General features: G+C 42.9%; 1 protein-coding gene across 8 annotated transcripts in view; it reads right to left on the bottom strand.

Annotated features, from left to right (window-relative positions):
* KANSL3 (KAT8 regulatory NSL complex subunit 3) overlaps positions 1-26,896 on the bottom strand; it is a 44,370-nt gene that overhangs the window by 9,737 nt on the left and 7,737 nt on the right. For 4 of the 8 annotated variants that reach the window (XM_044263589.1, XM_044263591.1, XM_044263590.1 and 1 more), the window contains 16 exons: positions 19,547-19,637; positions 19,219-19,404; positions 11,364-11,495; positions 11,002-11,118; positions 10,654-10,755; positions 10,480-10,551; positions 8,933-9,007; positions 8,598-8,755; positions 6,467-6,530; positions 5,853-6,053; positions 5,474-5,630; positions 3,835-3,912; positions 2,222-2,413; positions 1,552-1,636; positions 1,017-1,144; positions 48-157 (listed from right to left, as the gene is read on the bottom strand). In XM_044263589.1, coding sequence (XP_044119524.1) covers positions 48-157; positions 1,017-1,144; positions 1,552-1,636; positions 2,222-2,413; positions 3,835-3,912; positions 5,474-5,630; positions 5,853-6,053; positions 6,467-6,530; positions 8,598-8,755; positions 8,933-9,007; positions 10,480-10,551; positions 10,654-10,755; positions 11,002-11,118; positions 11,364-11,495; positions 19,219-19,404; positions 19,547-19,637 — 1,948 coding nt within the window. Of the gene's footprint in view, positions 1-47; positions 158-1,016; positions 1,145-1,551; positions 1,637-2,221; positions 2,414-3,834; positions 3,913-5,473; positions 5,631-5,852; positions 6,054-6,466; positions 6,531-8,597; positions 8,756-8,932; positions 9,008-10,479; positions 10,552-10,653; positions 10,756-11,001; positions 11,119-11,363; positions 11,496-16,267; positions 16,341-19,218; positions 19,405-19,546; positions 19,638-26,727; positions 26,790-26,896 lie in introns of those variants that run through there. The other 4 variants (XM_044263595.1, XM_044263593.1, XM_044263592.1 and 1 more) reach the window with 4 other exon arrangements.

Below are 26,896 nucleotides of genomic sequence, written 5' to 3'. Positions count from 1 at the left end.
GGCCTCCTCCCCGAAGCTGCCCAGCCCAGTGGAAGGCAGATGTACACCTGTGGGGCTGGCCCTGGGGAAGGATTTGCTGGGAGGCCAGAGGTCTTGCTGCTGATATCCTGCAAGCTGAAGCTGAGGCCTTGAAGGAGGCTGCTGGCTGATGTGGCCCCTAGGAGAGGATAGGACAGATGTCAGCACAGGCCCAATCCCTTATCCCAAGAGCAGCCAAATCCATCCACCCTCAACAACCAGCTAAAATGCCAATGTACTTTCCCTGGAACATTCCCAGTGCTCTTGGAAATATGCCAGGAAGGGCTCCCCGAGCATGCACGCTGCATGCTCACTCGAGGAAGGTATTCTTCTAGACACACTGTCTTGGATTTGTTCCACATATCCCAACCTGCTCCAAACCACCTACCTTACATTTTGAAGTTTTAGGAAAATCAAAGACAGCTTCAATCCCACCCACTTTTCAGAAATCTAAATTCCATCCTTTCCAGGGAAAAGGGACGCTTATTAAGCAAAAAGAATTCCAAATACCTGATTTATATTTGGCCACAAAGCAAAGAGGGAGGTCCTCCTGAAGGAGGACACCTGCAGAGCCTTGCCTGCTGGGCTCAGGCAACCAGCCCTCCCATGCAGGGTGGACTGGCCAAAGTGAAGAGATAAGCAGAGGCAGAAAGGTGCCTTGTTTTGCTAATGCTAGTACATACAGCACAATCTCCAATTTCCTGCAATCAGATGTGTTCAAAACCACAATGAACACAATACCCACATCTTCCACCAGCTATTTCTCCTCCTTCTAGTACAAGAGACACTACCTGCAGACTGGGATATTTACTCACTATAGATACTGAGACCAGAAACTCCCTCACCTCAAAGCTAATTCCAGCTTCCCATCAAGCCTCAGTGAAAGCCTGCAACTCAGAGGAGCATCCCCCAGATTCAGCTGCTTTCCTGGGACCACCCTCCAGCAGCAGCCCAAAAGAGACTTTGCTGGGAGGTGGGGAATGCTGGGGTACAGATACCTGGGAGGGAGTTGCCAGGAGAGGTGGCCACCAGACGGCTCTGGAGTGTGTGCAAGGCACTGGGTGTGGTGCTGCTGGACACTGAGGACACTGGGCTGGCCGAGACACCCCCTTCAGAAGCATTTGACCTGGAGACAAAGATAGGAGCTCTATTATCCAAATGTCAGAGGGCAGCAGACCCTGGCAACACAGGGAGGGTCCGTGATGGGGCCCAGCAATGCTTTCAGCAATGGGTACTAGAATCTAGAGTTTCTTTGTCTCATCTTCTGAATCTGGCCTCTAGTCCTTTTGAAGGTCAGTCCTAAAATAGACTTCAAACCCTGAAGCAAGAGCTATGGGATGCTTTGCGAACTTTAAAAAAGAACTCTGAACTGACCCACCCCCACCCCAAAAAAGACAAAGATCCCACTCAGAAAGAAGTCATATTCACAAAACTGACAGAATCTAGACTATCTTTCCAAAGCACTAAATGGACCAGAGAAAAGGTAAAGAGAAAGAAAGGAGCAGAGCTAGAAAGACCAAGAAAAAGACTCACTTGGTAGTGGTGAGAAGCCCTGTGAGCTCCTTGGCCCCTGCTGAAGCCTGCCCCAGTGTCATGGTGATGGGCTTCCCTCCTGCAGCTGCAAAACAGAAAACCCCAAGGCCAGTGGTCAGTCCTGCCTGGCCACACTTTTCAGGGTTTTACAGCCCAGGCTAAATGCAAAATATTATGGACAAAGACTGGATGAAGAAGAAAAACAAAGAGTAAGTATAGCAGAATAGGGAATTATTCTTTTCTTCTATTTTTTAAACTTTCTGGAATATTTTACCTTTTTTTTTTTTTTTTTTAAGGTTTGATTTTTAAGTAGTCTCTATATCCAACATGGGGTTCACACTCATAATCCTGAGACCAAGAGTCATGCTCTACTGACTGAGCCAGCCAGGCATCCCTGGAATATTTCTTATCTTTAATTGAAATTAAAGAACAAAATGTGATGATGCTTTGAGTGACCCCATAGCTCCCTCAGATCCTCATCCTGCCTCCTTGCTCCTGGTTCAAATCAGGTCATGGCCCACCTCTGCCCCATGTGCTACTGTATGCCCTCTCTGTGCCAGGCACACCTTTCATTAGAGAATGAGCTGTACAGCAAGTAGTCACCAAGAGAGCAATGTTATGTGGTCTGAGAGAGCTCAGTTTTTATTTAAACAGGCTAAGAAAAACTCACCTTCTGGAGCTCCTCCTTGGGAAGGAGTACAAGGCCCTCCAGCTGGGTCCCCTTGGGAAATAAGGGACACCTTAATTTTTGGTCGCTTGGAGGTCTTACTGCCAGGAAGAGGACTGGAAGGATGGTGGCGCTTCAGCTGGACCCTAAGATCCTCTTTCTCTGCCTCTTCTGTTTGTTCTGATGAAATGGGAACTAAAGATGGAGCGGAGGTAAGGTCTTCCATAATCCAAAATGGCCCGAGAGACACTGACAGCACCAGCACGGGCATGACTGTGTCATACACAAAGTCACACCTCAAAGGCAACTGCTAGTGCTTCAGTCCCATCTCACTCAGGTCCCACCTGTGGTAGAAGGCCTCCCTGCCCTCTCAGAGGATGGGTCCATCCCCAGCCCTTACCCTGTTCTGGAGTTAGAAGGAAGGGGGCTCTGAGTTGGTAGGAATAAAAACAAAGATGACAGACACCCTGACCCTGCCTAGCAAAGGCCAACCAAAAAAACAGATGATTCACTAAAATGGATCTAAGCAGTGCTTCCTGCACACAATGTCATAATTTTCCTGTCTTAAGCCCACTCTCACATCACACAGCTGGGGGACAGTAAACATTCCACAAAGCAGTAAAGGACCACACTACGCAGTTCTCTCTAAAACAGAGAATTTCACAAGGCTCTGAGCATCCAAATCTCCTAAGAGCTCAGGTTGAAGGTTTGCTTGCCAAATGAAGGCAACAAGGTTTATTGCCGGAATCAAGGCTGGCTTTGAGTAGCTACTAGGCAAGGAAGCATTTCAGCCAAGACAACTTAACTGCTCCTGCCCAAAAGCAAAAGGGCAATAGTAGCCCATGTCACAACTAGTCCCCATGTCCTTTGTACTAGGTACAGAGAAAGGCCACCTGTTCACACATGGGATTCCCCCTCTGCTGAATCAAACAGACTCATCCTACACATGGCCAAACCTCTTGGACTCTGAAGTTACCCTTCATACTTCCTCAGAGATTCCCTTCTCTTTAAAACCAAAAGCCCACCCCAGGTCCTCTTCTTAGCACAGGTAATCAGGGGCAGGATGGGGAGGAAAGCAGCAGTCATATGAGGAAGGCAGGCAGGAATGGGGGTGCTGGCCTGGGCCACAGGACATAACCAGCTAGAAGGATCGCTGAGGGGATAAATGCATTGACTAAAATCAGAATAGGAAGGATGGTAAAAGGGAAAGGAGACAAAAGGTTTTATGCTGACAGTGGCTGGTGTGCTTGTAGCGGCCAGGATGGAAGCAGGAATCCAGAAGCAGGGAGAAAAACACACAAGGAAACTCGGGTTCACAGGCAATGGGCCACAGGCACACATAGGAGAAGCAGAGCCAAGAATCACAAGAGACAAAAAAGGAAAAACCATGAGAGTAACCAACAGAAAGTATGGAGAAAAAGCCAACACTATACTATGGAGGAGTAAGCGAAAGGAGTCAACCAAGAAAAGAATCAGGAGACAGAAAAAGGAAGAGAGAAAAGAACAGCAGGAAATCAGAGACAAAAGAGAGAGGCAGGATCAGGAATAAAACAAGGGAGACATGGAGAGAAGCAGAGAGCAGAGAATGAAAAGGTGAGAGGAAGAGCAATACTCACCAAAGAGACAGGAGGAGGTGCCGGGAGGAAGAGCTTTCCTCACCAGCATATTTTGTTTCAGAAAAGCAGCAAACTGTGCTGGAATGAATCAGAAAGAATTACAGAATCACAGCCAGCCAGAGAAAGGAGAAAAGGAGAGGGAGTAAGAAAAAGATATGAAAATGTTCTAGAAAATGGTCGGTAAGGGCTTTTTCCAGAATTACTGCATGTGGGGGTATAGCTCAGTGGTAGAGCATTTGACTGCAGAATTACTGCATGTGTTTGACACCTGACTCCTAGCAGCTTCCTGGAATCATCTATAAACTGAAAATAATAAATGTATCTGCCTCATGGGCCATTGCCAAGATTCAGTGAGCAACAGCAAGTCAAATGCCAGGAAAACAGCATGAACACAGTCAGGGTTCCATAAAATTTATCTATAATCATTTCCTCTTGCCTATGAGGCCCTGCCAAAGCCAGGGCGCGATGGCTGCTGCTCAGTGCCATGATATTCTGGGCCCATTTCAAACCCAGATCACCAATCAGCCTTCCAGAACTCCCTAGACTCTCAACTAATTATCCCCTCCAGAAGCACAGCTGACCACTGGTTTGCTCTTCATCAAAAGCCTAAGCAAACACCACCAACCCAGAATTTGGCTCTGGCCACCACTTAAGATAAGGTTACAGACCATCCATGTGGCCCCAGGGGGCCTGGCTTGTTTTTTCTTTTTTGTCTTTTTGCCTTCACCAATCACTCACACATGCTCCTTAAAGGCACCCTCATAAGAGGCCCGAGTTTAAGTCCTGACCCTTTGGCTCCACTAAAGAAACACAGGGGAAGTGAGCCGATCAGCCCACTGTCACCTCTGCGTCTCTCCACTTGACAGTCAGCTCTGGTGCTGCCTCCTCCCAAGTACCCAAGACTTCAGATAATACGTGTTCCTGGATACGTCATCAAACACAATGTGCAAAAGGCCTTACCTTGGGGCTGCCCAACCAGATCGAAGTGGGGGCAGGGGGCAAGCCACTGTTTCTTTTCTCCCCACCCAAAACACTATGCCTTTTCTATAAGCTACAGTAGCACTCACTGTTCTCCAGATTGTACATACAAACATTTCCCAGCCTAATCTAAAGCCTATCTGCAGAAACCCCAATAAACCTCATGGAAAGGTCCCAGTGTGGGAACCTTAACTCTTCAAGGGCAAAACAAAGAAAGGGCATGATGCCAGCTGCACTGCCCTGGAATCTGAGGAAAAAAGCTCATCACCTCGTCCACATGATCTGAAGAGCACCCTGACTGCAGGAGTGGTTGGGCAGTGCGAAGAACAGAACAAGTAGCTTCCCCAACTGGGAATCAGAAAAAATTTTGAGGCAAATACACACATAGTCAGCTCATAAAACCTAACCTCCCCAGAACACCAAAGCAAAGCTGTAATTACTGGAACTATACAGCTCCACTAATGCACGACCTTTTGTGATGTCTCACCCTTGAAAACAATCTCTGGTATTCATTTCAACCTAATTCTGTCTGGACAGAAATGTGGGAAAGGGTGCCTCTCGCATGCCCCAGGGGAAGCTACAGATACCAATACTTCTCAAATCCCACATGACCTCACTCCAAAAGATAAACCAAGAGGCTACTGGGCCAAGAAGCCGATACCTTGAGCTTGTTTGTGGGTCAGCACAGCTTCTGTCCTCTGCACGTGTCTCTTCAGAAGCTGAGCGCTCCCGATCTGACTGGACTTCTGGGCAGAGGTCACTGTAGTCACTTTGGTCTTGGGACTCGAAGTGGGGCTGCTAGACACACTGGAAAGATCCTGAGCAGGGCAAGAAGGGTAAGAGCTGAGCCAGCTGCTTGGATCTGATCACCAATGATCACGTCCCCCTGGAATTCCCTGCCCAGGAATTCTCCTCATAGGAACTCAATGGTCTACAGCACTGGCAAGGCAGACAAGCACCCCCAGAAGTGAAGGAACCAACTCCACAGTCCTACGTACCCAACCGAAGTGCTCCCTCTGTTCCCCACCTTCCTGCGTTACCTCCGAGCCTGACGGTGAGGCAGGCAGCTTGGCAGCTGGTGAGGCAGGCTGACTGCCCCGCTCGGGGACCTCAAAGGCCAGGTCTCTTCGGGCTGCATCCCGAGGCTTCTTCTTCTTCTCAGCATCCTGATCCCGAGGCTCAGAGCCCACATGCCCATCAGCACGAGTGAGCACTCCAGTCAGGAAGTCCACAATCTCATCCTAGTGTGAAGAGGGCCCAGGCCACTCAGTCCTCAGCTTAGGGAACAGGAACCTCCCTGGCAGGTTCAAGTTAATTCAACTAACTCGGCTTTGGCATCGGATGTGTCCCTCTCCATGCACTACGAGCCAAGCACGAACCCCAGCCTCAGCCAAAGACCAGCAGAAGCCTGCTCCCTGATGCCTCTGTAGGGTGGCACTCCGGAGGTGGTGGTTGTGCTCCCCCACTCCTCCATACACATGTCTGCTTCCTCCCCTCTCTCTTTCCCCTTTCCTTATGATTTAGTTCTATCAGAGGCTCCACTGGACACTCCTTCACCCTTCAGAGCCAAAGACACTACTGCCAATAATATCAAGCCTAAAAGCTTATAGAAAGACAAGCCTCATTGAGAAAAACACATGAAGCAACTGCATACCTGAATGCATCTGTCCACCATGCTCTGAGTCAGCCCCTCTGATTTCTTCTTTGCTTTGCTTATTCTAGAAGACAGAGAGGAGGAAATGTTTATTTTAAACATTCCATGGCATCATATGGAAGCAAGAATGGATTTCTCTTCTGTGTTGGCTATTTTCTGAGCCCAGGAAGGAGGACCACATTAGCCCTCAGGCAGGTATCACCACTTCTCTAAACCTCATGTTCCTCATGTTCCTCATGTTCCACCACTTCTAAACCTCATGTTCTGCAAAATGGAATCATAATACCTCACTCGTGGACTTGTGAGAATTACAAAAATAATATATGTAAAGAACCAGAGAACATATGAAAATTGCCTAGGACTGTACATTCCTAAAGTCCCACACTTATGGCTTCCCAGATAAACTCTGACTTCTATGACCTCATCTAGAAGTCCCCCAATAAAGGCTGTTGCATGAGATCAGTAGTAGACAAAAGGTGGTCATAGGTTACTTCTATAAAGGTAAGAGAAAATAGTCACCTGGCTACATTCCCCTCTTTGGAAGCCAGTTTTAAAACCCCTGGCTTCTGACTGAGGGTCTCAGCAGAGACTCCGAATGACAGGGTGGAGAACAATATTCTGAACTTCCAAATTCTGAGAACCCCAATTTACTGGCTATTGACCTCTGACCCTATGTAGCACCCTCATCTTACATATGAGGACAGTGGGTCCCGGAAGTTAAGCAGTTAACCCAAGGTTCTTAGCAAAGCAACCAAGACTGAACTGAGTCACCTGATTCTCAGGCCAACACTTGAGGACCTTGCAAACACATCTCAAAAGCAGCCTCACAACTTAACTCCCACTGAAGTGTTCCTATCTTTTGTGTTCCCTCACTGCTACTCAACACACACACACAGCCCCACATACATGCTACCTTCCTATAGATAAGAATGTCTGAATAACCAACAAACAAAATGTATTTACAAGAAAATATTGCTTTGAGCACCAGAGGATTAGATTCTAGACCCACAAGAAACAGCCAAATGACAAAGACCAGAAGGACCTCTCTAAAACATCACTGGTTAAGAAACTGACAAGACCGGTGGGAGCAGGTACTTGTTTTAAACTCACTAGCTAAGGCACACAAATGAAATTAATCTCTAAAACTGAACATTAAAAAAAAGAAAGCCCAACAAATGACACACCTCTTCTTCAGGACATTTCAAGAAAGCCTAATTAAAGGCCCTACAGGCAGCCAGTCTTTTAAGGCAGAAGTGGCCTTCTCAACGACCTAAGGTGCCCCTTCCAAACTCCAGCTGTTTTTACTCCAAAATATATTAAAGGATGTTATTACAAATAAAATCTACATTCACGTACATCCTCAGTAAGAAACAAAATATAAGAAGTGTCTACCCCAGTCAAAGCACAATGACCAAGACTGCATTCACAGAGTCTCAAATTATCTCCCTCCCACTGGGTTACTACTAATCGCAAAGGGAAACAGAGTAACTTCGCAGTAGAGAAACCTGGAAGATGCCACCTTCACCAGGTGGTCAAGGTTAAGGTCACCAGTGATAAGACACATCAACATCATCATGTAGGCCCCGGGAGGATGCACTGAGGGCTTACCAACTGGCAGCCCTGCCAAAAATGCATATGCTCAACCTAATCACAAAAAACGTTAAAAACCTAAATTGAGGGACAGCCTACAATATAAGTGGCTGGAAGTCTTCAAAATGTCAAGGTCATGAAAGACGAAAGAATACTATCAAACTCAAGGAGACTGAGGAGACAGGCAACTAATAACACGTGATTCAGGACTGGACACCGGACAGGAAAAGGACATTAGTGAGCCAACTGACAATATCTGCAACTGTACATTAGAAAATAGTATCATACAATGTTAACGTCCTCATTTTGATAATCATATTCTGGTTATTTAAGATGTTCACATTTGGGAAATCTGAGTTCAGAGTCTTTAAGAAATTTCTGTACTATTTTTGCAACTTTTTATAAATCTGAACTATTTTAAAATGTAAAATGGTTCCCCCTTTCAGAGAAGAGTTAGTCTGTAGTTACATCACCACCTCACAGGCCTCTCTCCAACACTACAACATGACTCTCTCACAGCTCTGGGGGAAGCCACACACACCTGAGATTATCGTCAGCTCCCCCAACCACCACCAAGCTGTTCTCAGCCCGAATCTTCTCCCGGAAATCTTCCATGGCTTCGGGATGACACTGCAAGGAATTCTGCCCAATGACAAAGAGGACTGGAGTCTTCATATCCAAGAGGGGATCATCCACATCCTAAAACATGAACAGGTTTTATAATCAGCCAGTTACTACTCACTGAGGACTGACCTGTCAAGTCCACTGAGCAGAGTCAACTGGGCAACTAGTCACTGAGTGCCAGTTTGGGTAGCGCATGCAGCCCCTTATTCTCACCAGCCTGTGACCCAGCAATCAGCTGCACCCCATGCTTACCCCTCTGGGACCATCCACGGTAAGTAAAGGAAACCCAAGGCAGACAACTGCAGTGACGTACTCCATCACTGACACCTGGAAATAATACAACAGTTTGTCTCAAGGTCAACTGACTTTACTGCAGCTACACCCTACCCAGAGTCCAGAGGTGGTCCAGATCTACCAGCTTGTCCCATCTCTATCTCCCCAGTCCTAATCCATAGGAGTACCAGCTATAGTGGCGGCAGTAAGATCACAAGACACAAGATCCCAGGACACAAAATGGAGCCCTGAGAGAACCGCAGCTGAGGGCTGAACCACAGGATGGGAAACTCGGTGCTTTCATCCTATTAATTCCCCAGACTTGAGTTTTCCTCTTCACTTTCTCCTCCACAAATAGCAAATACAATCAGAAAGACACAAATGTCGCTCTTCATCCATAAGCAAAGAAAATCTCTCCCTTTTGAATCTAATGGTTAGCTCCCAGGCACTTCAAACTTGTTTGAGCAGTTGCTGACTGAATTCTGTCATTCCCAGGACCAGGGAGTGTCAGGAGACAGCCTCCTTCCTCTATCAGCCCTAGATGTCACACCTGACCAGACCACACGAAGCAGCAGAGACTCAACTTATTTGATCCACTTGAGAACTGGGGCTTTGGGCAGGTCAGGGACACTTACATAAACTAATGTACACACAAATGTATGTAAAATAATAAACAGAAGATTCCTTAATGTTTACAAAGGGACAGACTATGAACATAACATCAACACAACACAACATCAAATTCCAAAGCTATTAAAATTTATGCCTGTTAGTATTTTTTTTAAGGTGGAGAACAGTACTTACATTTGGGGGTGGGGGAGGAAATTTTTTTTTCAGAAATACATACTGATATATATATGTATGTATGTGTGTGTACATATGCATATATATATATACACACTCATATATACACACACATATTACATATCTATCATAAGTGATATATATACACATTACATATATATATATATATCTCACAAATGATAACAATATTTGGGATTTTCTTCAAGATAATTGGAGAAGGGCGCCTGGGTGGCTCAGTGGGTTAAGCCGCTGCCTTCGGCTCAGGTCATGATCTCAGGGTCCTGGGATCGAGTCCCGCATCGGACTCTCTGCTCAGCAGGGAGCCTGCTTCCTCCTCTCTCTCTCTCTGCCTGCCTCTCTGTCTACTTGTGATCTCTCTCTGTCAAATAAATAAAATAAAATCTTAAAAAAAAAAAAAAGATAATTGGAGAAGACAGAAAGTGGACAGGGGTAAGATGAAAAAAAGTCTGACCATGAGTAAATCACTGGTAAATCACTGTGAGGAATCCACAGGATTTATTATCAGTCTGTTCTCCCTTTAATTTTCTGTTTAAAATTTCCACAATAAAGTTAGTCTTCTATACCTTAAAATGCATATATGTAGGCAGATCACCTAGCACAGTGTCTAGAACATAAAAAAAGGACTCAATGGTAGCAATCAGCAGTAACAGCATCAGTTTTCTATCCCAAGACAGCCTCCAAATGAGATGGCAATTACTTACATGACAGGCCACCAGCGCTCCTGTATTCCAGCCAATCAAGATAATAGGTTTGTGGGGGAAATGGCTGTGAATCTTTGTGGGAGGAGAAAGAAGACAGTAAGACAGGAGTCTGGGCCAAACGCAAGCCCAGCATGCTGGGAGTGCCACGGCGACCCGAAACAAGGGCACTCTCACCTCCAGTACTTTGCTTCTCACTGCCCCAATCATATGCTCCAGACACTGCAGAACTCCTACCCCACTACCGTTGTTTAGCAGATGGGTTGCTACAGGGATGACCTGAAGGAAAGAAAGTGGCAGTCATGCCAGCAGAGAATAAGTTTCAAATCTTCTCTCAGTTCTGCTTAACCTACCCTAAATCCCTTCAACCTTGGATAAGCACCATTAGAATTAAAAACAAAAAGACAGTGGGGGAATGCCGAACATTTAAGTCCTCTATTTTGACTCCCTCCCACATTCTGTCTGCGCAGTCTTCCAAGACTCTATTCCAATCCAGGAGACAGTTCCTCTTAGCCCCACACATACCTTGCCTAAGCAGGAGAGCTGAGACTGCCAGAAGCGGTGGCGGCGTGACGTGGGGAACACAGAGCTAGAAGGCCCAGAGGAGGCAATGAGAATGAGAGGAGAGCCGGGGAGCTTGCTCTAAGGAGGAAGAACCCCAAAGAGAACCAGTGAGGGTGAGATGTCACTCCACAGAATTTCAAGTATCATAATACCTTTTTTAATCCCCGCCACTGCCAATTTCCTTATGAAACTCTGCTAAGCACTATACACAACCAGTTATTACTGGGAAAGTTAAGTCATTTATTACCCTCTTGCTAAGGTTCTGAGAGTGGATTCTAAAAATTTTGTGGGTCATAGTTAAGTCTTGAGCTGCTCTGACTTACTGGTTTGTTATGAGAAAGTACCCCCACAGCAGGATCCCAGGGCCTCTTCAGCAGGAGGGACAAGGCCTCAGCTCCTGCAGCCCCAGTCTTCGTGTTAGATGACACAAGCATCCGGTCGATCAAAGTAGGGATCTAGAAGCAAAAGCAAAGATCCCGCCAGTGTGAAGCAGGAGACCTGCACACTAGCAGGATTCAGGTGGGAAGAAAGAGCCCCCCCCAACTCTGAGCCACAGGCAGACTTGAATTAAGCCTCTCAAAGGTTACTCAGGCAAAAGCAAAAATAAAAGGATGGCTGAAAAGTATGCCTCCCATCATTACAGATAAATAAGTACGATCCTTTGGAAAAACTTGGTGAAATGCATTAAGAGACTTAAATTCATTCTTATCTCCTTCCCAAAGGATTCTTTTTAAGGTTTTTAAATTTATTGACAGATAGTGAACGAGCACAAGCACAGGGAGCAGCAGGCTGAGGGAGAGGCAGAAGTAGGCACACTGCTGAGCCAGTAGCCCGGTGTGAGACTTGATCCCAGGACCCTGGGATCATACCTGAGCCGAAGGCAGACACTTAACCCACCAAGCCACCCAGGCATTCCTTCCCAAAGGATTATACTTCTGAAAACTTCTCCTAACAAAATGTATCAAAAACACAAACACAGGGGCGCCTGGGTGGCTCAGTGGGTTAAGCCGCTGCCTTCGGCTCCGGTCATGATCTCAGGGTCCTGGGATCGAGTCCCGCATCGGGCTCTATGCTCAGCAGGGAGCCTGCTACCCTCTCTCTCTCTGCGTCAAATAAATAAATAAAATCTTTAAAAAAAAAAAAAAAGAAACACAAACACACACATGGTGTTTGTGAGGGTGGGGGTTATGTATAAAAGACAAATTCATTCTCGATAATGATTAAAAAAAGAAGAAATAACCTAAATATGTCTATAAGAGAATGATTAAGCAAATTATCCAAATAACCAGATATTAAGGGTTAATTTAAAATATTTAAAAGAATTTGGGGTGCCTAGGTGGCTCAGTGGGTTAAGGCCTCTGCCTTCGGCTCAGGTCATGGTCCCAGGGTCCTGGGATCAAGCCCCGCATCGGGCTCTCTGCTCAGCATGGAGCCTGCCTCCCCCCTCTCTTTGCCTGCCTCTCAGCCTACTTGTGATCTCTGTCTGTCAAATGAATAAATAAAAAAATCTTAAAAAAAAAATTTATTTGTAATAAGGAAGTAACTTTACTAAAATGTTAAAGAAAAAATAGAAAACATAAAAAATTACCTCCACTCAGAAAAATGCTATTAGAAAATATGCCAAAATATTAACAATTATCTTTATGGAGGGCGCCTGGGTGGCTCAGTGGGTTAAGCTGCTGCCTTCGGCTCAGGTCACGATCCCAGAGTCCTGGGATCGAGTCCCACATCGGGCTCTCTGCTCAGCAGGGAACCTGCTTCCTCCTCTCTCTCTCTGCCTGCCTCTCTGCCTACATGTAATCTCTCTCTGTCAAATAAATAAATAAAATCTTTAAAAAAAAAAAACACAATTATCTTTATGGAGTTATGGACAGCTTTTTTCTTAGATTTTTTTCCTTAAATTTCTGTTTGTTCTAACTTCCTCAATGAACATCAGTTGATTTTATAAATTAAAAAAAAAAATCTGCATTTTCTTCTAGAGTACTGCCTTTAAGCTTTGCCATGTTAAAGAAATCATTATTGTGCCCAAAATAATATAACACATGTGTTGTGTATATTGTGATTTATACCATATCCTATTTTTTTTTTTTAAGATTTTTTATTTTATTTATTTGAGAGAGAGAGACAGTGAGAGAGAGCATGAGCGAGGAGAAGGTCAGAGGGAGAAGCAGACTCCCCATGGAGCTGGGAGCCCGATGTGGGACTCGATCCCGGGACTCCAGGATCACGCCCTGAGCCGGAGGCAGTCGTTTAACCAACTGCGCCACCCAGGCGTCCCTATACCATATCCTATTTTTCACTATTCACCAGAAAATGTTACGTCTCAGATGTGTAAGTGTAGGTTTGGGACATGCTATTGCTCACACTGAGAAGTATCTCTGTGAATTCCACCTTACCCACAAAAGGTCAAAATGACCTAGGGGAAAGGAAAGATTTTTGAATGTTAAAGGTACTCTTCAGAAAAAACAAACACAGAGCACGTGGGTGGCTCAATTGGTTAAGCATCTGCCTTCAGCTCAGGTTGTGATAGCAGGGTCCTAGGATCGAGCCCCACACTGGGCTCCCTGTTCAGCAGAGAGTCTGCTTCTCCCTCTACCCTGCCCCCTTGCTCGTGATTTCTCTCTCTTGGAGAAAGAAAAATCTTTAAAACAAGAACAAAAACATTCTGAAAAACCAGAAAATGAGAAGTACGATGGTGATGCAGGTTGTAAAGTCAGCCTACAACTAACACCATACCCAAGAGTGAAAAGCTAAGAGCTTTTCCTCTGAGTTCAGGAACAAGATAAAGATGGCCCCTCTTACCACTTCTATTCAACACTGTATTACTAGACCTAGCCAGAGCAATTAGACAAGAAAATAAAAGGAATCCAAATTAAAAACAAGTAAAACTGACACTATTTGCAGATGACATATTCCAGTTCTCAGAAGGGGAATCCCTTGGGAAGGAACGCCTGGGTGGCTCAGTGGCTTAAGCGTCTGCCTTTGGCCCAGGTCATAATCCCAGGGTCTTTTCAAAGGAAACAATAACAAAATGAAAAGGTAACCTACTGAACAGAAGATATCTACAAATGATATATCCAATAAGGGGTTAATATCTAAAATATATAAAGAACTCTTACAACTCAATAGCAAAAAATAATCCAATTAAACTGTAGACATTTTTCCAAGGAAGAATAGACATTTTTCCAAGGAAGACATACTGACAGCCAACAGACACATGAAAAGATGCTCAACATCACTCATCATTAGGTAAATGCAAACCAAAACTACAATGAGAAATCATCTTACCTCTGTTAGAATGGATATTAGGAAAAAGACAAATACCAAGTGTTGGCAAGGATGTGAGATATGTGAACACTTGTGCACCGCTGGTGGGAATGTAAACTGGTGCAGCCACTATGGAAAACAGTATGGAGAGTCCTCAAAAAATTAAAAATAGAACTACTATATGATCCCGCAATTCTACTTATGGGTATTTACCCAAAGAAAATAAAAACACTAACTCAAAATCAGTCATAAAGAAGGAAGGAAATCTTGCCATTTGGCACAACATGGATGGACCCTGAGAGCATTATGCTAAGTGAAATGAGTAAGAGAAAGACAAACACTGTATGATCTCACTTATGTGTAGAATCTAAAGCAAAAACCAAAACAATAACAACAAAAAAAGCAGATATAGATAATAGATTGGTGGCTGTGAGGAAGAGGACTGGGTGTGGACAAAATAGGTGAAGGGGATCAAAAAGTACAATCTTATAGTTCTAAAATACTAAGTAAGTCATGGGGATATGAGGTTCAGCATGGTGACTATAGTTAATACTGCACTGTCTATTTGAAAATTGTTGGGAGTAGATCTTAAAAGTTCTCATCACAAGAAAGAGAATTTTGTAACTATGCATGACAACACATGTTAACTTACTGTGATCATTTTACATTATATACAAATATCAAATCATGCTGTACAGCTGAAACTAATAAAGTAAGTCACAAAGTTCAAAGACAACATAAGAAAATAAGCTCCATCAGGCAATGACAAGCATGGACAGTATCACTAATTTTATTTTATTAATTTATTTTTTTAAATATTTTTTATTTATTTGACAGACAGCGATCACAAGTAGGCAGAGAGACAGGCAGAGAGAGAGGAGGAAGCAGGCTCCCTGCTGAGCAGAGAGCTCGATACAGGGCTTGATCCCAGGATCCTGGGATCATGACCTGAGCCGAAGGCAGAGGCTTTAACCCACTGAGCCACCCAGGCGCCCAGTATCACTAATTTTAAAAAAGCGAAACTAAGAAGATTTCTGCCTGAGAAATTAGGGGAATATACCATGAGACTCTATCAGTTTAACTCAAAAAACAAATGTTTATGCCACAGCTGCAGTTGGTTACAAGGCACCTACAAGGAGTACGGAAGACAAACACACAAATAACAAAAGAGGCTATTTTTAACTGCTAGAAAAATAAAGAAACCCAACACTACTGATTCAAATCATCCAACAGAGAAGGAAGTCGAGGCAATTTTCATCTGAGGATGTAGCAAGTGAAGTGAGATGTGTTCTGCAGAATTCCAACAGAACGTGGGAAAAATGCTTTCCAATCAGTGACACCAGACAGAAGCAAGACCTAGCAGGGCCTATTCTAGAGACAGATGACCTGAGTCAGGGATTTGAGTATGGAAGCGGGGAGGACATAAGGACAGTAACAAAGGCAAAAGATCTTCACTACAAAACGGCCATTTCTTTGTAACTTACTCTGTAACTATAAGCCACTCAACACCTTGAGGCAGAGGATCTGATCCGAATAAATTCTGAAAGCTTTTATCTGGGGATGCCTGGGTGGCTCAGTTGGGTAAGCCACAGCCTTCACCTCAGGTCATGATCCCTGAGTCCTGGAATAGAGTCCCACATCTGGCTTCCCCTGCTTTGCAGGGAGCCTGCTTCTTCCTCTCCCTCTGCCTCTCCCCCTGCTTGTGCTCTCTCTCTCTCTCTCTGTTAAATAAATAAATAAAATCTTTTAAAAATTTTTAAATTTAATTTAAAAAATAAATAAAAGCTTTTATCTGGCAGTAGAGTACAACTCTGAAACGACAAAGCCTTGAAAATCACTTTCTGACAATATAGGCTTAGAAATAATTAATCAATAACCAACTTCTCTGCCAACCAAGCCTAGCCGGTCTTTCCAACACTGCATCACTCCCAACAGAATATTCAGAGACTAGGGTGTATACCTTCTCTGCTCTCTTCACAATGGCTCTAATGCTGAAAGTAGCTGGGCCAAGAGCATGATCCCATTCACCTGCATTTCCATCCAACAGGTACACTAAAAGGAGGTAAAAGACCTTTACTTTAAAAACTGTAAGGCATTAATGAAAGGAATTGAAGATGACACAAAGAAATAAATACTCCATGCTTATGGATTGGAAAAATTAATATTATTAAAATGTCCATACTACCAAGAGCAATCTACGGATTCAATGCAATCCCTACCAAAATTACAATACCATTTTTCAGAGAACTAGAATAAGTAATCCAAAAATTTGTATGGAACCACAGAAGACCCCAAATAGCCAAAGCAATCTTGAGAAAGAACAACAAAGCTGGACGTATCACCATCTCAGACTTCAAGATATACTACAAAGCTTCAGTAATCCAAATAGTATGGTACTAAAATGAAAACAGACACAAAAATCAATGGAACAGAATAGAAAACCCAGAAATAAACCCACATTTACATGGTCAATTAATCCATGACAAAGGAGGCAAGAATATACAACAGGGAAAGGAGAGTCTCTTTAAAAAATGGGTGCGGGACGCCTGGGTGGCTCAGTTGGTTAGGCAGCTGCCTTCGGCTCAGGTCATGATCCCGGCGTCCTGGGATCGAGTCCCACATCGGGCTCCTTGCTTGGCAGGGAGCCTGCTTCTCCCTCTGCCTCTGCCTGCCACTCTGTCTGCCTATGCTTGCTCTCGCTTCTCTCTCTATGACAAATAAATAAATAAAATCTTTAAAAAAAAAAAAGGGTGCTGGGAAAACTGGACAGCCACATGCAACAGAATAAAACTGGACCACTTTCTTATACCATACACAAAAATAAATTTAAAATGGATTAAAGACCTAAATGTGGTATCTGAAACCATAAAACTCCTAAAAGAAAACATATGCAGTAACCTCCTGGACATTGGCCTTAGGCAACATGTTTATGGATCTATTCCCTAGGGCAAGGGAAACAAAAGCAAAAATAAATTAGGACTATTAGGACTACACCAAAACAAAAAGCTTTTGCACAGCAAAGGAAACCATCAGCAAAATGAAAAGGCAACCTCCTGAATGGGAGAAGATATTTGCAAATGATATATCTGATAAGGAGTTAATATCTAAAATTATATAAAGAACTTACGCCACTCAACGCCAAAAAATTAATAATCCAATTTAAAAAATGTGCAGAGGACCTAAAAAGACACTTTTCCCAAGAGGGCATACAGACAATCAATAGACACACGGTAAGACGCTCAACATCACTAACCATCAGGGAAATGCAAATCAAAACCACAAGGAGTTATCACCTTATACCAGACAGAATGGCTAAAATCAAAAAGACAAGAAATATCAAGCGCCAGAGAGGACACGGAGATAAGGGAACCCTTGTGCGCTCTTGGTGGGAATGTAATACAACCACTGGGGAAAAAGTATGGAGGTTCCTCCAAAAATTAAAAATAGAATTACCATACGATCCAGTAACTCACTACAGAACATTTACCCAAAGAAATCTGAAAAGATATATACACCCTATGTTCATTGCAGCATTATTTATAATAGCTAAAATACAGAAATAACTAAGTATCCATCCATAGATAAATGGATAAAGATGATGTGGTATATATACACAGAATATTACTAGTGAATATTAGAACACTAGTGAATATTAGTGAATTAGAATAGAACAGTGAATTAGGATACTAGTGAATATTGGAATCAGAATATTACTCAGTGGGGCACATGGATGGCTCAGTCGTTAAGCATCTGCCTTCAGCTCAGGTCATGATCCTGGGGTCTTGGGATTGAGCCTTGCATTGTGTTCCCTGCTCAGCAGGAAGACTTCTTCTTCCTCTCCCACTCCCTCTGCTTGTGTTCCCTCTTTCACTGTCTCTATCAAATAAATAAACAAAATCTTAAAAAAAAAAAAAAAAAGGAATATTACTCAGCCACAAAAAAGAATGAGATCCTACCATTTGCAACAAAACAGATGAACCTAGAGGATATTATGCTAAGTGAATGAAGTCAGAGAAAAAAAATTAACCATGATTCCACTTATATGAGGAATCTAAAAAATAAAATAAATGAACAAACTAAAAAACAGAAAGAGACCCATAAATTCAGAGAAAAAACTGGTGGTTACCAGAAGAGGGTTGGGGATGGGTGAAATAAGTAAAGGGCAGTAAAGAGATACAAACTTCTAATTATAAAATAAATAAGTCACAGAGATGAAAAGCACAGAATAGGGAGCAGTCAGTATTACTGCAATAAAATTCTCTGGTGACAGATGGTGACTACACTTACTGTGGTGAGCACTGAGTAATGTACAGACTTGTTAAATCACTACATCGTATATGGAAAGTAACATAACACTGTATTTTGACTATTCTTAAATAATAAAAATTTTAAAAAATTCAAAAAGTTTTAGAGAGAAACAACCAAAGTATACACTGTGATCCTGACAGTCTAAGAAAATAAGAGCCTGTCAGTAGAAAAACCACTGCTAAGAGCACAAGCCTAGAATGGACAGCACTTTTCCCCGCTCCATAGCCCCCCACTCCAAACACCCGAATTTGCTTCTTGCCTCCTCAGCACACCTCCCTGGTAAACCCTTCGTCTTCCCCATGGTAATTCTTTTCTCACCTCACCTCAGAGGTGACTCAAACCACAACCTGCAGGGCTGGAGAGGCTAAAAGTACATTCTGGTTTTCAGGTCTCACAGTTCATCCTGGAGATAGCAGGGATAAAGATGCTGGTACCAGACAAAACGTGAAATGATACCATGTCTCCCATTTTTAATAGCAAACCTGTTTTCTTCAGTCATGTCCTCCAGGCTGACCAGGCAGTGACCTTGCCCAACCCCACTTCCTAAACCCACAGCAGAGGCTGGCCAACCCAGGACAGGGGAGAAGCCAGTCAAAGCCTCACCTTCCCTTTCAGTGTCTGCAAAGCATCCAGGTAGGCAGCCAGCATGGGCAGACTCAAGGTCTCCACCAGGGTGGTATGCAGCCACTGGATCAGCTTGGTGTCCCAGCTCACACTTGCCAGAGCCTGGCGCACTCTCCTCGCACACTTGTCCACAGCAACACGGCGCAACACTGGCTCATTGCAAGCCTGGAAGACATAAGTGAAGTGATAACACAAGAGGGCCACCATGTTAGTAACTGGGGCAGGTAGGATGGGGACCAAAAAGTTAGTCAGCTAGTAAGGCTGAACTAGGAAGAGAATATCAATGGGCCAATTTCTAGAGTCTTACCCCTTCATTGGCCAAACGGGCAAGCCGGTCAGACTGCAGGGCTTTGAGGATCTTGTTAAATAGCTTGTTCTGGGCCATTGTCCAGCCAGTCCTATAAGAGAAACTCCAAGGAATTAAAGTCAAACGCTGGGGATACTCCTCATGCATGTACACTGTACAAAGACTATGCCATGTTTTTTGTTCACCCTATGAAACAATGTAACTCAAAGCAGTTTAAAGACCACTGAGCTAAAGCACAAGACCTGGTTCCAAAACTGCCCATAAGTCACCTCAGCATACATTTGTATTAATATATACACTACAAGTTGGGTGCCTAGGTGGCTCAGTGGGTTAAAGCCTCTGCCTTTGGCTCAGGTCATGATCCCAGGGTTCTGGGATGGAGCCCGACATCGGGCTCTCTGCTCAGCAGGGAGCCTGCTTCCCTTCCTCTCTCTCTCTACCTGCCTCTCTGCCTACTTGTCATCTCTGTCAAATAAATAAAATCTTAAAAAAAAAAAAAAAAGACAGAATGAGCAAGTGTTTCAGTATATTAAAACCTCAGACTAAGGTAAGAGCCCTATTTAAATTACCTTTAGGATTATAACAGGAATATAACAAATGAATTTTCCCCAATATTGTATCCCACACTCTTGCTCTCCCTTTTCCATGTATACTTTTTACGTTTTTCTGTATACTACACAATTAGCAAGTTTACTTTTGAATGGTCTGTTCCATATGAGTTAATGCTGTACCATCCCCATATGACACTGGTATACACACGTTTACTCTGATTAAGGAAGGTTTAGTGTGTCCTCCTCCAACTCCGGCAGTAAACTCCTACAATTAGAAACTAGTCCTACTGCTCCTGTTCCCACCTCATCATACCCAGCACAGTGGCCAGAGGCTTATTTAAGTCCCCCCTCAGTTCATTCCTGGCATCTTAATGATTCTGATACTCCAACTCTGGCCTGCAACCTTCCTAAAGAGACGAAGAGAAAGGTAACAGACGATGCCCAATTAGTATTTGTTTATCAACTCTCCCTGGCACACACACACACACACACACACACATAACTGGTAATTAAGTTACCTTTAAAAAAAAACAATTTTAGTGGATGCCAGACCCAAATGAGAACCTGGAATGAGATCATAGTAGCATTTCAATCAGTAGGGTTAAAGTAAATAGGGCTGAGACAACCACCAGCCAATTGGAAAAAGAAAATCTGGATTCCTACACATCATTCTTTAACACCAAAATAAATTATAAGTAGAAAAGTTAAATATTAAAAAATAAAGTTACTGGGGCGCCCGGGTGGCTCAGTGGGTTGAGCCGCTGCCTTCGGCTCGGGTCATGATCTCGGGGTCCTGGGATCGAGTCCCGCATCGGGCTCTCTGCTCAGCGGGGAGCCTGCTTCCCTCTCTCTCTCTCTACCTGCCTCTCCATCTACTTGTTATTTCTCTCTGTCAAATAAATAAATAAAATCTTAAAAAATAAATAAATACATAAAAATAAAGTTACTAAAGAAATAGAAAAAGCAGTATGTGTGTGTGCGTGTGTGTGTGTGTATATATATATATGTATATATATATATATACATACATACATACATACATAGGACCTTTCTAAATATGGCCTAAGGGGCACCTGGGTGGCTCAGTCCTTGAGCATCTGCCTTCGGCTCGGGTCATGATCCCAGAGTTCTGGGATCGAGCCCTGCATCTGGCTCCTTGCTTCGCGGGAAGCCTGCTTCTCCTTCTCCCAATCCCCCTGCTTGTATTCCCTCTCTCACTGTGTCTCTCTCTGTCAAAAAAATAAATAAAATCTTAAAAATAAATAAATAAATAAGACCTAAGACCTAGAAGCTACAAAAGAAATAAATATTATAGATATAAAGATAAAAATTTCAAACTTCTATAAAGGAAAAAACTAAACTATCCTAAAGTCAAAACACAATGTTAAAATAACTGTCATTTCATTAAAATTTTAAAAACCTCCAGAAAATTAGCAAGAAAATGATAAAATACTCAAAACAAAAACAATGGGCAAAGAACATGAATAGGCAGTTCACGCAAAAAAAGGAGTCAACTCCCTCCAAAATCACACATTCAAATGAAAATCATAAATTATTTTCACCTATCAAATGGGTGAAAATTAAGAAACTTAATACTCTGTGTTATAAGAATGTAAGAAAATAGGTCCCTCCAAACTTTGTTGATGGAAATATGAATTTAGTACAACCTTTTGGAAAGTCATTTGGAAAATCAATCACAGAGGAAAAAAAATCAATCAAAAACCCCAAATCAAACCATGTCACTCTGCTCAAAGGCCCTTAGTGGTCCCATTTCCATCAGTCAAAAGCAACCACCTCCTTAGTGGATTATCTGGACCCCACTGCCTGTCCCACCTCATCATCCATGACTGCTCCTGACTTACTGGGCTTCACCACATTTGCCCCAGCCCACCTGACACACACACACCCTCCATACTCCCACATCACAGACTGGGCCCTGGTCATCCATTCCATCTACCAGACACAACGGCTCCCTCTCCAATCTCCTTCAGGTCATTGCTTAAACATTATGTTCTACTGATGCTTCCCCTGACTCACCCTTATTTAAAACCAATACCCACCCAGATTCCCTAGCTCCCTTTCCAGGCGTATCTCCACCTTGTGCTCTACCCATTTTACTTCTTGGTTTAATGTATCTCCCTCAGCTAGACTGTAAAGGGCAACATGGCAGGGATTTTGGTCGGTTTTGCTTAAGTGTTATATCCCAGCATGTAAAACAGTGTCTGACACACAAGAGCTACTGGAACATCTGCTGAATAAATAAATGGATGAACTGCAGGTATACTACATTCCAAGTCCTGTAAACAGCCGAGTGCAAATACCAACCCCTACACTCCCCAACACACTGAGCACTGAGCAGGAGAGGAACGCTGAGATATGATTCAGGCTCAACTGTAAACTGAGTTGGGGGGTCATACCTGGGTGGGCAAACAGAGGGAAGCTGCTTGAAACGACTCCAACAATCTCAATTTCTTTCACTTTATAACAAACTAGTACCTTTTCCATCATACACCACCAGCAAGACACCCTATTTCCTACAGGTCATCTAAGAATGCTGTAACAAGGCCCAGTAAATACGCAGATGGAGAACAAATTGCCCTTTGTTACTGGCTTTTTACAATGATCTTACTATCCTTAAATACCTTCTAGAAAGGGAAAAAATTATGGGCCTTCATTTCTTCTGTGAGATAAAATCTCCACCTACAACATCTCCAGTTTCACAACTGACTACAGGTACACACAGTCCAAGAGAACACTAACTAGGAGTGAGGACTCTAACCAGCTCTGCAATACAGAGCTGGCTGTGTGTCCTCCGTCTCCTTGACAATAAAATAGATGGGGACTACTCAGCCTCCAAGGCTGCTTCTAGCAACCAAAACTCAGCTATGATTACTGATGGAAACACAAGTTGTAAGGTAACAGCTGACATCCATGATGGGGAATTCAGAAGCACCCTCTATCTTCAGCAGCTATCCTTGCTACAGCTGAATCCCTTAACTTCCCAAGCCTCCCATTCCTCCATAACCACCTTGTGGGGTACTAAAAGACGTCTTGGGTTTTGTGGAATTGTCCTTTATTTCCCCCTAGTTCTTTTGGCTTAATTCCTGCTACTTTATCAGGATCCAGTCAGTTTTTGTTGTGGTTTGATATTTCAGAAATTTGTGACTTGGGAGGTGGGGAGAGACTTCAACTCAACCTTGGAATTCAGGATACCTTGGGACCAGGAAGGCTTGTGGGAAAGCAGCTCCAGCCCACTGGTTCACAATCTCATTTTCCTCCACATTATTTAAATGCAAAGTACATTCACATGAGAAGTCACTTTTTTATGTATAGCAATTCTTGGGTGAACTTGGATCAACAAATCTCTTTGGTTTTATTTTATTTTTTAAAGATTTTATTCATTTATTTGACAGAAAGAGACACAGCGAGAGAGGGAACACAAGCAGGGGGGAGTGGGAGAGGGAGAAGCAGGCTTCCCACCGAGCAAGCTCGATGCAGGACGGATCCTTGGGATCATGACCTGAGCCACCCAGGCGCCCTACATCTCTTTGTTTTTAGTGGCTGGTTCTACCCTCCTGAATGGTGGACATTCAGGATGTGTCTCTTTCATTGCTATTACGAACAGTTGCAGTGACCACCCTTCCTTTCCCTACCAATACACACATCTTCTACATCTTTATACAGGAATGCAAACATCTCTGTAAGATAAATTTCTTCAAGTGGAAATGAAAGATCAAAAGCTTTCTCTGTCAAAAATTTCAACTTCCAGTTCTGTGAAAGTATTATCTGTAAAAAAAAAAAAAAAAACTGCACTCAAAAACTGCACTCTGTGGATGAGACTCTGCGACTGGTTCAGGCCTTCCAGTTTACCGACAAGCATGGGGAAGTGTATCCAGCTGGCTGGAAGCCTGGCAGTGATACCATCAAGCCTGATGTCCAGAAGAGCAAAGAGTATTTCTCTAAGCAGAAGTGAGCGCAGGGCCATTTTAGGGCTGGGCTGTAGTGGGTGGCCATGAAAACAAAATCTCTTTTGTACTATTGTTATGCTTAAAACACAAGACTTGAGACTTTGTGCAGATGTGGTATGGGATGGGACAGGCCTTTCCTGCAGGGGTTGGGGAGTCCAGCCTTTCTTCCTCTGGAGAGAATGGCCTGAACTGTGTTACAGGGCAGGCCAACTGTGATGTACAGTAGTAGGGCAACACTTTTCATCTTCTGTTGTTTCTATTAACCTTGAACTGAGAAAAAAACAAAGAACAAAAAACGAAAGAACTGCAAAACATCAAAAGTGCAATTACACTGTAGCCTCATCCCAGGTAATATTGCTCACTTTTAATCACACAGGGTAAGCAATGAATACAATTTCTTCATGTTCAACAATCTCTTGTGCTTTCTCAAAGTCTATCAGTCATGTTGCAAACTTTAATTCCAAAGACAGAGAATGAGGTATAATTTATTTACGAGGCACCAACAGCATTTCCAAAATTATCCTGTTCTTTATTATGTAACAGGATGTTTTCTCTATTTGTTTTTCTTACTCTATATTTATTCTGAAACCCAAAATGATGGAAGCAAGAAAAAATGATGTGAACAAAATGGGAGGGGAGGAGGGGACTAGAAAGCTACTTAGAAATTACTACCATACACCAACGACAGCTGAAATTAAACTGAAAAACCACAATGTTGAGAGTCTAAAATCCCAGAAAAAGTTCTTAGGATTGTTGCTGGATAGGTAACAAAGCGATTCCAAGAACTGAAACACGTTCCCTATATTTTGTCAGCTTCGTGGGAGGCTGGAAAATTAAGTGGGCAGAAAAAAAATGATCTAACCCGAGATTAAGATAAAGAGCATGCAAAAGATATAATTAAGGAAAATTTTAAAAACAGGAAACAGAATTTAAATACAAGTCTAAACAGTCAAATAGCTGATGGGAACTGTGGTGAGTCAATGTGCTCCTCCTACCTAAACCAATTCAATTTTCATGAGTGCAAAAGGGCCTTTTCTTCATTTCTTTGATGAAATCAGATAATCTCATATTCCCCATACTTTGATAGAACCTAACTGATGTCTGACCTCTGGCTCATCTTATCCAAAGCAGCCAAAGTCACACCGGTCCCAGAAAAGCCTCATGATTTCAAAGGTAATTATACTTTCTCCGATACGGTTTTAAGGGAGACTAATTCAATATTAAAATGTCTAAAGGATTTTTTTAACCAGAAGTCTGACAGGGAGAGATAAAGAACATCACAGAGACTGAGTAGGCCACTTATTTTTTTTCAGATTATAAAAATTCTTTGCTTAGACACTAAGAGAAAGGAAGAAAGAAGAGGAAAGAGAAGTGGGGGGAGGGAAAAATAATTCAAAGATCTTGGGGTCAAAATTTCAAACATCCAAACTAAGATTAATACACAGACAGGTATATATAATACTGAGAGGTATAATTAGAGCAAATTTTAAAATGGAGAATAAACTTCTTTCGGCTGAATTCAGAAGTTCTGAATTTCAAGATAAGACAACCTGCTTAAAGACACTAGATTCTTTCACTGAAACATTGGAAATACCCTAAAATCCATTTGACCATGCTGAGAAATACCATGTGCCAGGAGTATTTTGTTAAATCTCTTTCAAAAGCTGTGTACCTAATTAAACTTGGTATTTGATAAAACATCGGTTGGGGGTGGGGGAGCCAGTCCAACTTCCTCAGGACAACAGTGCATACCAGCAAATGTAAATTATTTTCAAAGGCTCTACAAGCCACATGACTTTGACATGCAGACACAAGAGCATGATCTAAACCAGAGGTCAGCAAACTATTTCTTTCATAGTCTGGATAGCATATATTTCAGTTTGTGGGCTTCATGGTCACATGAATGGGTCACAACTATTCAACCCTATGCGTACAGTGCAAAAGCAGACATGGACAATACCTAAGTAATGTGCATGGCTGCGTTCCAAAGAAACTACATTTATGGACAGTGAAATCTGATTTCATGTCTTCTGACTTTTTTTTCAACCTAATAAAATGTAAAAACATTTCTTAGCTCATAGGCCATACAAAAACAAGCAATGGGTCAAAGCTGGCACATTGGCCATAGTTTGCCAACCCCTGATCTAGGCAATTAAATCAGGCAGAGAGGGATATTTAAACTGTTTCACAAAATATCAGGCATTACCAGAGAAAGTCAGAGTCAGTTGGGGTTAGGAGGGGGCCTTCATTATCTATACACAGAAAGCTATCTAAAGGCAGTTTCTACTGAAATAATTCAAGAAGGGGGGGGAAAGGGTTCTAACAAAGAAAATTAAGTTTCTGACTCTACTGACAGATCAGTAAGCTCTGAGGAAAAGCAGATTTCTAGGGCACTGTCCTATAGCCCATGAGCTCTTGATGTGGGAAACTGTAATTTTACAGGATTTTACACAGGAAGAAAAGAAGCAGCAATTTAACAATCAAGTCAAGGGAAAGAACGGCAACAGGATGATTATAATCAGAGCATAGGGAACTAACTGCAAGCTCTACACAGGCTACATATCCAGAATTCAGGGACAAGGTCATAAAATGGTGACCTCTGAAATTGAAGCCAGTAAGTATCATCAAATAATGAAATTAGCTGTGTGCAAACGTGACCTACCTGAAGAGATGGTTTGTAAGCCTGTTGCTAATGAGAGGACTCCTCCAAAATCTCATCAGACACTAAAAAACAAATAATCTGAGATAAACTGAGCGCTAATTAATCATATCAATCTGTGGCAATGTCATAACAGAAGGATGGAGGTCCACATGGAGAAAGACAAGCCAAA

This window comes from Neovison vison, chromosome 8 (assembly GCF_020171115.1).
Source record: "Neovison vison isolate M4711 chromosome 8, ASM_NN_V1, whole genome shotgun sequence".
NCBI lineage: Eukaryota > Metazoa > Chordata > Mammalia > Carnivora > Mustelidae > Neogale > Neogale vison.
Note: the sequence above shows the minus strand (reverse complement) of the source record. Positions and strands in the feature narration are given on the sequence as shown.